This window comes from Brassica napus, chromosome C6, assembly GCF_020379485.1.
Source record: "Brassica napus cultivar Da-Ae chromosome C6, Da-Ae, whole genome shotgun sequence".
Lineage (NCBI taxonomy): Eukaryota > Viridiplantae > Streptophyta > Magnoliopsida > Brassicales > Brassicaceae > Brassica > Brassica napus.
Genome location: NC_063449.1, coordinates 4,269,382 through 4,282,210, shown reverse-complemented (window position 1 = coordinate 4,282,210; position 12,829 = coordinate 4,269,382). Strand labels below are relative to the sequence as shown.

At 38.2% G+C, this 12,829-nt stretch overlaps 2 protein-coding genes across 4 annotated transcripts; one reads left to right on the top strand and one right to left on the bottom strand.

Annotated features, from left to right (window-relative positions):
* Positions 1–1,306: 1,306 nt before the first annotated feature.
* LOC106372848 lies at positions 1,307–6,705 on the bottom strand. 3 transcript variants are annotated; one of them, XM_048761829.1, is made up of 7 exons: positions 2,867–2,978; positions 2,667–2,791; positions 2,500–2,576; positions 2,307–2,418; positions 2,074–2,231; positions 1,885–2,005; positions 1,307–1,785 (listed from the first exon to the last, which is right to left on the bottom strand). In XM_048761829.1, the coding sequence occupies exons 3-7, from the start codon at positions 2,559–2,561 to the stop codon at positions 1,489–1,491; spliced, it is 750 nt and encodes a 249-aa protein (XP_048617786.1). In that variant the 5' UTR covers positions 2,562–2,576; positions 2,667–2,791; positions 2,867–2,978; the 3' UTR covers positions 1,307–1,488. The 3 variants fall into 3 exon arrangements, with proteins under 3 accessions (XP_048617786.1, XP_048617787.1, XP_048617788.1); XM_048761831.1 differs by lacking the exons at positions 1,307–1,785; positions 1,885–2,005 and adding exons at positions 3,083–3,356; positions 4,246–6,705 and having other exon boundaries at positions 2,106–2,231; positions 2,867–2,981; XM_048761830.1 differs by having other exon boundaries at positions 2,667–2,935.
* Positions 6,706–12,011: 5,306 nt separating this feature from the next.
* Positions 12,012–12,815, top strand: BNAC06G01720D. The gene has a single exon (XM_013845156.3). The coding sequence runs from the start codon at positions 12,012–12,014 to the stop codon at positions 12,813–12,815; it is 804 nt and encodes a 267-aa protein (XP_013700610.1).
* The last annotated feature ends 14 nt before the right edge of the window (positions 12,816–12,829 follow it).

Below are 12,829 nucleotides of genomic sequence, written 5' to 3'. Positions count from 1 at the left end.
CTCTTGTTATTAGCCTTAGAAGCCTCCCCCAATCCGCCGTATATTGATCACCCATCACCCCCTTCATTAACTTCCTCCAAACCTGCTCAGAATAAGAGCACTCAAAGAACAAGTGATGCAATGTCTCCACCGGCTCCTGACAAAGCATACAAGATACATTAGCATTCACATTCCAGCTTCTCATTCTATCCCCTGTTGAGAGTCTCCCACGCATTGCAACCCATGTGATAAAGGACTATCTCGGAGTTGAATGCTTGAACCACACTGCCTGGTACCAATAACAAGTCGGAGAGTTTTCCCTTATGCTTAACCACGTTTCTCTTGTAGAAATTCTCCTCTTTTCAGTTCACAAATACAATAAGTGTCTCTTTCAAATTCAAGCTTACTAATTTGATTATTATTATATCAAATATTTTGATCCAAAATCTGCATCTCATAAATAAAACTATGATAAAGAACGTAATTTAATACATTGATTACCAATATGAATACTAAAGCTTTTTAATTTATAATATTAATTTAAAATTTGTATCTAATTTAATAATATAATTTTTATAAAAATAAACATTATAATTAAATATTATTAAGTATACTAGGGGCGGTGTCCGCGCTTCGCACGGATTACATGTTTAATTGAAGAATATCAAAACAAATAACCTTTGCACTTTCTAATCAAGTCCTTTTAAAAAAAAATCACTTACACAGATTACTTTTTGAAAGGACATAACTTCAACAGATAGATAGGAATGAATCTGATTGAACAAAAAAAGATAGGAATGAATTTGTTGAGGGGCTCGTGAATTTTTGCAAAGGGGCGATGGACTTGTGTTTTTGAGATTAGAATTGTTGATGTTATTTTGCATATAATATGTTTAATGTCGTCATTCATTTGATTTAATGGCAGAATATATTAAATTTAATTCTCAATAAATTCAGTAGATACTATTTGACTCATAATTGACATTCAAAATATGACCATACGTATTTAAATTGACAGTTTACGGTTGCTGTCAAGGAAATTGTTATTGATAAATAATTCCCAAATCTGATCACTATAAAAAAAATAATATGTCAGCTAATTTTACAGTAGCCTAAATTGGATAAAAAAGTTGACCAAGTAGAAGAATATGAGTATAACAATTTAATATGGACATTAAACAATCCATGCATGCATTACGTTCTTAAGTACGTATACGTATGCAAAAATGCATGTTGATCAAACAACTTAAATAGGTTAGGAATGAAAACCAAACCACTTAATATGATAATGCTGATCATTCTGAAACTTAACTTCATAACAAAGCTATGAATAAAAACCAAACAACTCAAATAGGAAACCAAACCATAAAGTGTTTCGAATACTGAAATGTCTTAGCAAGAAGCAGAAACAAACTGATGAAAAGAAACATAAGTAGACTGTTATTAGAGAATCATCCTGACTGGGCAGTCTGTACCAGCCACTGATGGAGTGACCATTCTGCATGTTCTCTAGCCACTACGCTTGGCACGTTTTGGTTTCTTCTCCTCTTCAATAGCTGAAGCGCCACCACCACTACTCTCAGCCAACTCGGTGTTCTCCACTTCAGTTACTGCTGGCGTCTTTAGTGGGGGATTCTTTGGTGGTAACTCTGCTGCTGATACTATCTTGGTAGCGGTTAAGGACATCCGGGTAGAAGTAAAGTTGTAGTGACCCACCTTGATCCTGAATTTCTTGGTTTGGCCGATTGTATCAGTGAAACACTGTGGCAGTGGAACATCAAGCTCAGCCGCATCTCCCCCATTTTCCTAGTATGACAGAACACATTAATCATCTTGGTGGACGGTATGATTAAATAAAGTGTCAAGATTATGGAAATTAGCATTCATCATCAGAACAACCAATACCTGAACATAAGCGTCGATCAACTCTGTGGCTTTCCTGCCTGTGAGATCTTTCCCAGCATCTCCGAGAATGATGAACGTGCACTGCTCATCATTATCATAGACAGACAGCTCCACCCGATAGCTGTATAAAATCCAAGTGATTGGTACACACATTCTCGAGTGAAAACATGTTCGAGGGGAGAAACTTACTTGGCTACTGCAGTAGCATTTTCATTCCCGCATTTTGGACAAAGCAATGTTGTCGGCCCACGGTTTAACTTGGTCTGGCAATCCTTGCAAGCAATGTAATACCACTCAGTGCCAAGCTTGACATCATCAATTGTGGCAATGCAGTCAAAGTAGGCAACCTAAAATTACATCACACGGGTTGTCAGCAACTACATTGAGAAAAGTGATTTATTCTAATAACGGAATGGGATCACCTGAGCAGGCTGACGCTTGAGGAAGACGGCAATCTCACTTATTGTGAGGGTCTCAGATTTGATCACCTCAACAGGGTTGACCAAAGAAGTCACAGCAGAGTTCGTCGTTAACCTTGCAGATAATTTAAAATGAGGCGATCAGCAAAGGGGTTAACACATAATCGACTAATCTATAAAAAAATAAAGTACTAACCAGGCCAAGTATTCCTTGGTGGGGTCAACCTCTTCATCGAAGAACACTCTTGATGAAGACATTGAACTTAAGCATAACTTCCTTGGCAACACAGAAGGAGTTAGTGATAGGGTTATCTAATTGAATTTGAGTGATTAGGAAGTCTAATATGGAGTGTGAGATATTACCACCGAGTCTCTTAGGATTGACCGTTGTAACCAAAACAACCGTTGGAGTGTCTGCACATGCGTCAAACTTGACGCGGAAATTCACCGCAGCCTTGTCCCATAGGTAGACGTTAATCACTGGACCACTGCAAATTTAAAAAAATAGATGTTTCAGTAAGGAGCATAAATTAAAAAACAATGGCTGAATTATAGTAGCTTACTCTTTAAGTTGCAGATGAACCAACACTTTCCGAGAAGCTGAGTCATCCTTGATACACAAAACCGGACGCTCATGGAGAGGATGCCCATCAACCAGCTTAAGGTGGCCGACAACATCTACAACACAAAGTTACACTCATTGTTACTCAAACGGTTACAAACAATCAATTGAGAAGCTGTAATGGGTTAACCTTGATAAGAAAACATCTAAATCTTACCGTGAAGATCTCCTCTGAGATCGCAGTTTGCTTCAAAATCTGCAAAGGAATGGATTCTGAAGCTCTCTGTCAAAATGGCTTCAATGTCTTCTTCCACCTTCCTCAGCTCAGAGGCATGTGAGATGCAAATTACCAGCCTCTGGTCAGCAACATGGTACATCACCTTGTTGATCGATGCATAGTAGTTTGTCAGTGTGTAGATCATACCACACTTGAGCTCTTTCTCGTATTGGTTGCGACGGTTCTGACCGATGAACCCCTGAGCCACAGTACCCTGCATAACAGAGAGTCAATATTGGGTCAGTCGAATATCTAAAAGTATTGGGTCAGTCGTAATACCTATCACAGATACGCTAATCTGATTTCAAGCTGATCAATCAATTTTTTATCCAAATATAGTTGCGGTGAGTTAGCAAAACAACAAAACTGGATTGACAAAACAGTTTAAGTTCTGATAAAGACACGCTCATTTGAACATGAAGACAATTCAAAGATACGCTCATTTGAACATGAAGACAATTCAAAGATACGAATATACGCCTATACAATTTCAGCTCAAACCAGTTGATCATTTTATTTTTCAAAGATCCTACTATAGGAAAGGGCTTAATTTCATCTCAAATCAATCAATTAAGTTTTTACCAAGATACGCCTATATAATTTCATCTCAACACGACTGATCAATTTTTTTTGTTTGAAAATACGCTTGAGACCGGAACCAACCAATCAAGTTTTCTATCAACAGAGCCTATATAATTTAATCTCAAACCAATCAATTAAGTTTTTATATAGTAGGATACGACTATATAATTTCATCTCAACACATCCGATCTATTTTTTTTAAAAAAAATACGCTTAAGACCAGAACCAACAAATCAAGTTTTATAGTACGATACGCCTATATAACTTCATCTCAACACAACTGATCAATTTTTTTAATTTTAAAATACGCTTAAGACCATAACCAACCAATCAAGTTTTATATCAACAGACGCATATATAATTTCATGGCAAACCAATCAATTAAGTTTTGATAAAGATACGTCTATATAATTACATCTTAACACAACTGATTTTTTTTTTTTTAAAAACACTCTTAAATAATCACGGTTCTTCTATTCCAGAAGCGAAAACGACATCCAAAAGGAAACATGAAGACATACCTCTGCGTCGATCAGAAGGAGCTCGATCCCAAGAAGGATCCCTGGTCCTCCTTTGACATTCTTGCGAGCATCCCAGAAACGAAGAAGGCGAAACTGCATGGTGGAATCTCCGGGTCCCGGTGAAACTTGTCGGAAGAGGAGGGGAGGAGAAGATTCGCCGGTGCGGATTGCGGCCTCTTTCGACATGATTACGGTTTAGAGCTAACGATCTGAGGGGAGAAAGATATGGGTAGGATCTGAGGTAAGAGAGATGAGGATATAAATAGGCAGCTAGATATAAGGCGGAGGAGGGATGTGGAAGGGCTGTAGGGATCTTGAATGGAGGCTTTAAGGGAGAACATTGAAGTTCCAGCCCTTTCATCGGAGGCGTTTTGCGGGAAGATTAGGGGAAGACGAAGTGAATCGCCATGTGAGAAAGGTAAATGGGGGAGACGGCGATTAGGTTATTCAGAGGATGAGAAAGCTGTGTGCGCTTTGGCTTGAGTCTCAACAATACGTAGATTAGGGTTAATGGGCTGGGCTGGGATAAAGTGAATTATCAGATTGATGGGATTAATGGGTTGGGCTGGGTGAAAGTGAATTATCTGAGTTTGGCTTGACTCAAAACAAAAGTACGGAGTCGCAAAACAAAAGTACGGAGCCGGAGAATGAGTTAGCGCACATGAAGCCAGATCGTGGTTCATGAGATTTTAAATTGAAGCCCAATCCGGCAGTGACGTGGCAATTTGATTGGCCCTGATTATTTTGAGCGCGTGGATAGCTTTAGGAAGCTTAAAAATAGCCCTTTTTATATAGTGGGATATATATTAGTCCGCACAAGGTGTGGATCATCAATTGGTTAACTGTGAAACAAAAAAAAATAAGACGGAGGAGATTTGCGGAAGCAAACGTCGTGTTGGATTCATTTAGCAAGGAGAACCCTAGGCTGCACCATATGAAACTCGAGGTGTAAAGTGAGGTTCTAGGGCGAATCCATGAATCTAATTTTTAAGAAGTTACTTTCCCTGATTTTGATGATCAGCTCTGGTTACATTTTAATCGTCTACCTACATTTCAAGATTGTTTAAGTTCTCAATATTCAACTGTTTCTCCTTAATGCGTTGTTTTGCTTCCTTTGTTTCCTCCTATCTTCCTCCAGTTGTTTCTTTAGCCTTTCACAGCTCATACTGGAAATCCTAGAAAAAGGTAATTGTTCTATTCAATGCATACACAAGAAAAAGTGCAAAAGGAAACCTTAAGCATCTAGTTTCGTAATTTAATATCTCTTGTTCTGGCACTCGCTTGCCTACCCCGCCACATCCAAATCCATCTCCGGCGTGAAGATCTGTTGGTGATGTGACTTTGTTTCGGGTCGTCGTCTTCGCAGATGGCGTGCTTTGACTCGTTGAAGCTGAGAGGGATTTGCAACGCGGCGCCTCTAGCGACTGTGCCGCCGCTTCATCCTCCTCATCACCGAAGTAAACGTCTCCACTCCCGACGCCGGATCTTCTCACCGGTGGAAGAAAATGTCGCTTTGGCCTCTGCCTTCAAAGGCTAATCGGGTATGTGTCGCCTGACCTAGAGGTCTCGGGACCTCGGACTGGTTGCGATAGGGTCATCTCTGTCACTCTGTCAGTCAAGATTAGGCGGTTAGCTACTGAGTGATGCATTAATTTAGCTCCTCTCCCCTCCTTTGTTGTTGGTGTTGCTGGTTGTTTGGATTGGAATGCAGGTTGAAATGTGTTGGGTGATGCTGCCCCTTTCTCTATACCGACTTAGAGGGCGAGTGCGGTCGAGATGGTTGAGCGCTATTAAGCACTCGTGGTGTGTGTTGTCCCGTCTATTGCTCAATTCCGGTTTTAGTTCTTTCCCAGCCCGGACCTAGAGGACAGTCCTTGAGCGGGTCTGTTTCTGTACCTCGGAGAAAAGCAATTTGTTCCGGCAGACATTGAATCCACTTCCCACTAGCGTTGTGTTCCTCTTGTTCTAGTTTCTCGGGTCTCTCTTTTCATGCCTGTCTCAGCTCAACCTTCCATTCTGTTACTACAAGTTTGTATCGATACTTGATGTCCTGTTCGCTACAAAGCCGAACGGTTTCAAGTTCAAATGATTTTGCTTCCATGTTTTTTACCTTTTTTTGCCATGGAAGTAAGTTTTAGAGGTCTTATAGTTTGTTTATAACATCTTGTAAGACTCAACAATTCATTTCTGAAATGATATTTACCATTTAGCAAAAAAAAAAATGTTAGTATCATCACCATTCTTGGAGGTAACTGAAATAATTTGTGATAATCCCTTGTTTCAAAACTAGCTTTTCTATTTCTAGGTTTTGGCGGTTCAATAACGCAGCATCAATCACAATTTGAAGCATTAAAACACTAAGATATTTTCCGATAAAGAAAAAGAAAATCAGCCAACCACTACAAGAAAACAGCGGCATACTGAGGGAAAAAATCGTCGGTATGTCGTCGGAATAACGCTATTCCGACGACATACCGACGAAAAAAGTCCTCGGAAATAACTCCTCGGAAATTCATCTTTCCTCGGAAATCCCTCGGAAATTTCCGACGGAATTCCGAGGAAACCCTATTTCCTCGGAATTTCCGAGGACCACAAGTTCGTCGGAAATTCCTCGGAATATTCCAAGGAAGATGTCGTCGGAATATTCCGAGGGATAAACTTCTTCGGAATATTTCCAAAATTAAAAAAAAAAATTATAAATTTATTTTTTAAATTGAAATTCGAAAATATAAAATTAAAATTGAAATAGAAAACATATTTAAAATACAAAAAATAATAAAATAGTTTTTATAAATAAAAAAAATGTTTTATAAATACAAAATTAGTTTTAATAAATATGAAATCATCTTTTTATAAATACAAAATAGTTTTTATAAATACAAAAAATAATAAAATAGTGTTTATAAATCAAAAAAAATATTTTATAAATACAAAATTAATTTCAAAATATGAAATCATCTTTTATAAATCCAAAAAACGAATTTATATACAAAGAACGGTTTGTATATTTAAAAATAGTTTTTATAAATACAAAAATAAAAAATAGTGTTTATAAATCAAAAAAATGTTTTATAAATACAAAATTAGTTTTAATAAATATAAATATTTTCATAAATATGAAATCATCTTTTATAAATCCAAAAATCGAATTTATATACAAAAAACGTTTTGTAAAATCGAATTTATATAGAAAAAACGTTTTGTAAATAAAAAAATAATGAACAATTTATAAAAAAAAGTTCTAAATCAATTCAACACAACCAAATCACAATTCTAAACCTATTACACAACAAATCACAATCCTACCCAATCACCCTAACAAAAATCTATCAAAAACCTTCTAAAATCATCAAATCTACTTAAAAACCTAACAAATAGGACCTAAGAGAGTGGGATAGGGTCCTTACATGATTTGTAAGAGAATGGAAAGGATTCGCCGGAGAGATCGTCGCGAGAGAAGGTGGAGAACGCAGGAAGGAGAGAGAGATCGCCGGAGAGGAAGAAGAGAGAAATGGGGAAGAAGATGCGTTTCGAGTTTATAAAACCTTGGGTCCGACGGATATTTTCCGTCGGAATTCCCTCAGTATTTTCAATTTCAATTTTCGCGAAATATTTGGCGGCTTGTTTGCCCGGTTAAATGAAAATATTCCGAGGAAATTCCGACGGCCACTTAAATATCCGTCGGAATTTCCTCGGAATATTTTCTTTAATTCGAGGAAAAAGAATATCATGTGCATGTATTTCTATTAATTTATATTGTTCCTCGGAATTTCCTCGGAATATTCCGAGGAAATACCGAGGAACTAGTGTTTGGGGTTTCAAAACATCAATTTTTTTTGCCGTATTTCATTTCTTATACAATCGTAATGCATACCATTGAGGATTCTTTGTATAGATGAGCATAAACCATGAAATAACAAATTTCAAAACGAATTGTAAGTATTCCCTTTACCGTTCATTAAAGTGTATAAGTGTTTCTCTTATGTTGTGGGGATTTCGTTCATACAATCGGAAAAGTGTTTATTATAGGGTAAGGAACAAATTTTTGACTTCATAATGAACGTAAGACACTTAATAAGGGTTATATAGGTGTTATTCAAACCGCAAAACGTTGTTTTCGGTTTAAAAACTCTATTTCCTCGGAATTTCCTTGGAATATTCCGAGGGAATTCCGAGGAAACCCTTTTCTTCCTCGGAATTCCGTCGAAATATTCCGAGGAACTAGTGTTTGGAGTTTCAAAACGTCAATTTTTTTTTTAAACGGATCGATCGATGGATATATGTCCAAAAACGCATCGATCGATCACTAAGATGGACCAAAGCGTAACAATGTGATCGATCGATGAGATTATCCCATCGATCGATCGAGGATATCAAGTGTTCCTCGGAATTTCCTCGGAATATTCCGAGGAAATTCCGAGGAACTAGTGTTTGGGGTTTCAAAATCTCGAATGTTTTTTTATAAACGGATCGATCGATGGATTTATGTCCAAAAACGCATCGATCGATCACTAAGATGGACCAAAGCGAAACAATGTGATCGATCGATGAGATTATCCCATCGATCGATCGAGGATATCAAGTGTTCCTCGGAATATTCCGAGGAAATTCCGAGGAACTAGTGTTTGGGGTTTCAAAATCTCGAATGTTTTTTTATAAACGGATCGATCGATGGATTTATGTCCAAAAACGCATCGATCGATCACTAAGATGGACCAAAGCGTAACAATGTGATCGATCGATGGGTATATGTCCAAAAACGCATCGATCGATCACTAGTTCGTCGGAATTTCCACGGAATTTTGTAAAATCCCTATAATATTTCCTCGGAATTCATCGGTTTTTTCCGAGGAACATATTTTTCCTTGGAATTTCTTCGGAATATTCTGACAGATTGATATTTCCTCGGAATTCCGTCGGTATATTCCGAGGAAATTCCGACGATTTCATTTTCCGTCGGAATGTCCGTCAGAATACCGCTGTTTTCTTGTAATGAACATGACACATACAACTGAACTGATGATCTTTTCTTAAGAGAAGAAAAAAAACAGAGAACAAGAGTTAAATCTCTCCAACTGACCTCACTCACTTGAGGCTGCTTAAAAATTGGAGAGTTCCTTTTGATTCGTTGATATGATGCTACACACATGACCATGGAGCTTTGATAAGTCAATTGACTAATCTGCTCTCCAGATATTTATAAAAGCCAGTAAAAATGAAAAACCTGACAATATCAACAACTTATTTTACCTCGTTTGGTGGGTTAGTGTATGTAATGTAACTCTTCTCATTACAACAAAGCGCAAGACGAAGAATTCGAGTCAGTTTACTGATATCTTGTATATTTCCATTATCTTATCCATTCATCCATGTGCATTTTGATCATATAGACTAGGATTTAGCCATGTTTAGGTTGCATTTTGCATACATAAGTCTTTATCAGGTATTGGAGTACCACATGGAGTTCTCGGAGACATTTGGGTGTGTTTGGAGCTCGAAAGAGGTGTAAAGATGATCATTGGACGAGCAGAGCGTTGGGAGCGACTTCCCGGAGCGACACCAGCAAGTCGCTCTGACCTGCCTTTTCAGAGCGACCTTACCAGAGCGATGCGGAGAAGTCGCTCGCCATTTCATCCCGGTGGAAGCCGAAAACTGACCCGGAGCGACCTATCAGAGCGACCACTCCAGGTCGCTCCCGAAGCCCAGAGCGACTTGGCCAGAGTGACACCCCGAGGTCGCTCGCATTTCTATCGCATGACGACAACACAATGGAGCCAGAGCGACCTCTCGCAGCGACACAGCGAGGTCGCTCCCGAAGCATGGAGCGACTACTCGGAGCGACGAGCAGAGGTCGCTCGCATTTTCATCACTCGGGAACGCGAGAACGAGTCCGGAGCGACCTCTCGCAGCGACACAGCGAGGTCGCTCCCGAAGTGTGGAGCGACTACTCGGAGCGACGAGCGGAGGTCGCTCCGCGTCTTATTTCTGCTCGAACTTATGATTTCTCAAGGGCCTTTTGGTCATTTCATGATGCACGTTTTTATTTTCTAAACCTATGTTTTAATACTCTGTAAGCCACCAGGGAGGCAGATCCATATCTTTGTTCTGAAGAAAACCACCAAAAACCTTGAAAAAGGGGATCTCTTTGATTCATTGATCACATGTTCTACTGTTGATTTCTATTCTATTATCTGTATTTTCTCTGAATGATTAATCTGAAATCCAATATGGGTTTAAGAGGAATCATGGAGATTAGTGAGTAATCACCTTTTGAATTCATGGGTTAGGGAGATTAAGGGTGATTAGGTTAGTTCTAGGATGTTTTAGTGTAGATCATTCTTGTTCCTTGCTAGTAGAGTATTCCTAATGCATCTTCTGAGTTGGCCACTCAAAAGTTGATCAATAGGCATTTCCCACCCGAAAGGTGTTTGATGAAATGCCTGAGACAACTCTCCTAGGCTTTTAGTATACTTTGCCAAAGACATTTGTTGTTAAAGGTGCTAAGATAGCTAATAGACTTGTTAGTAATGATTGTTTTCATATTATCCAACCAAAGACATTTGATGTTTGAGATATGTTAGCAAATGAGCATTTATCTAGACATAGAGCTTGCTTAGAATTGTGTCTAGGCTTAAGGTTGATAGTTTGATTGATCATTTGCCATCATTAGTTCGATACTTGATCACCCAAGGTCTAATCCCTATGCCCATGAGTTCTCTTTTCCCTTAGTCAAGAAAGTATCATTTTGTTATTGCTTTCTAGTATTAGTAGTAGTTTAAAACTCATCTAAATCATTGGTTGCACTTAGATTAAGTGAGTACTTGCATTCTCAGTGCTTTGATATCCCTCAGAACTGGTTCGACAATCACTATACTACAACATTTGTCTTAGGAGCCTTGAAAACTCCTAAGACCATTTACTATCTTTGTATGATATATGTGGTCTATAATAAAAAATGTCAGAAGTGAGCTGAGTTGTATCGTTGTTACATGTAGGCGTAGCCAAATAAAGGATAAAAAGGATACCTTAGTATTTAATTTTCACTTAGTTTATTGATGATATTACATTGAATCACTAAACTCTTATTAATTTAATTCCCTTATGTTAACCGTACTCAAACTAGACCAGCTTTGGGCCTTTGAAACTCGCTTAGATCTAACCAAGTATAACCAAATTATAGATTCCATTAAAAGAAAACATGTAAGGGAATAACTAGCTTTCTTTTTTTTTTGGTCAAAAACTAGCTTTCTAAGAAATGAGTAGTTATAGTTAGCAAAAAAAATGTTTCAAAAAAAAAAAATATATATATATATATAATTTTCATTATGGACAAACAGAAATACATTAAAATTATAAATGAAATTAGCAGATGTAAAATTTAAACATAAGCCTAATCAAAAGAATTAGAGATAAGCGTTATTTGCAATTTATATTTGTAAAGTAGGTGAATCTATATTGAAAAAGGAAAAAAATAAAGGAAATATATTCCAAAGCAGTTACTAGAATAACAAACTCAGCTTAATGAAAATAAAACACAAGCCTAACTAGAAAAGGATCCGAGAGATCTTTGAAAAAAGGAAAAAGAAAACTTACATATCAGAAACCGGATTATATTATAATTAAATAATCCTTTCTCTTAATGAAATGGCAAGTAAAATCCGTAAGCGGCAAGGATTAGGTTCCTTAGAAGGTGTTATAAAAAGAGAGTTAGGGCCTTGTTTTTTCTTACTCACATATTCATCAACGTTCTCTGATTTCTATTAATAATGGCGACAACAAGAAGAATGTTCTGCTTCGTGCTCGTGATGGTTCTAATGGGATGTTGTTGCTCGGCAAAAATCTACAAAGTGGGAGACTCGAAGGGATGGACAGCGAAGCACGGTACCTATTATGATTGGGCTAAGCGTAACGAATTCCAAGTGGGGGATTCTCTGATGTTCCAATACGATGGCAACGTCAACGACGTCACTCAAGTTTCCAGTCGTTTGGAATACCAATTCTGCAACTCCCTTTCTCCTAAAGCTGTTTACAACACAGGTTATCACTTCTTCATCACCTCAAATCATTCTCAATGCGTAGCCGGACAGAAACTCGTCATTTTGGTCGTCCATGACCATCCGATTCCTCCTCCACCACCACCGAGAAAGATCCTTCCTTTCGGAAAAGATTACAAGGTCGGTGACTCCAACGAATGGAGGGTTCCTGAAGAGAGTGACTTCTATTCCAAGTGGAGTGAGGAGAAACAGTTTCATGTGGGAGACAATCTTCTTTTCTACTACAACGACCAGGTCGATGACGTCCTTGAAATCAACAGTGATATTGAGTTCAAATCATGCGACACTGCTTCTCCTGTTGATGTGCACAATGCGGGACAAGATCTCATAAGGCTAATGAAACCAGGAGTCCGCTATTTTATTACCTCAAAGACTGGTCATTGTGAGGCTGGGCTTAAGCTTCGAGTTGTGGTGCGACCACTATCCAAAAGTGTTCCGAAGAAGATGCAGTTGTCACCTTTCGACCGCTTCATCAACTGGCTACATGAGTCCTTCAGACCCCACCCCCATCACTAAAAAAATCGATTTTT

Coding starts and splice junctions, on each gene's coding strand:
- LOC106372848 (XM_048761829.1), bottom strand. CDS start 2,561: ATGTCTTCATCAAGAGTGTTCTTCGATGAAGAGGTTGACCCCACCAAG. Junction 2,419..2,499: donor ACCAAGGAATACTTGGCCTG/GTTAGTACTTTA, acceptor ATTATCTGCAAG/GTTAACGACGAACTCTGCTG. Junction 2,232..2,306: donor TCAAGCGTCAGCCTGCTCAG/GTGATCCCATTC, acceptor ATGTAATTTTAG/GTTGCCTACTTTGACTGCAT.
- BNAC06G01720D (XM_013845156.3), top strand. CDS start 12,012: ATGGCGACAACAAGAAGAATGTTCTGCTTCGTGCTCGTGATGGTTCTA.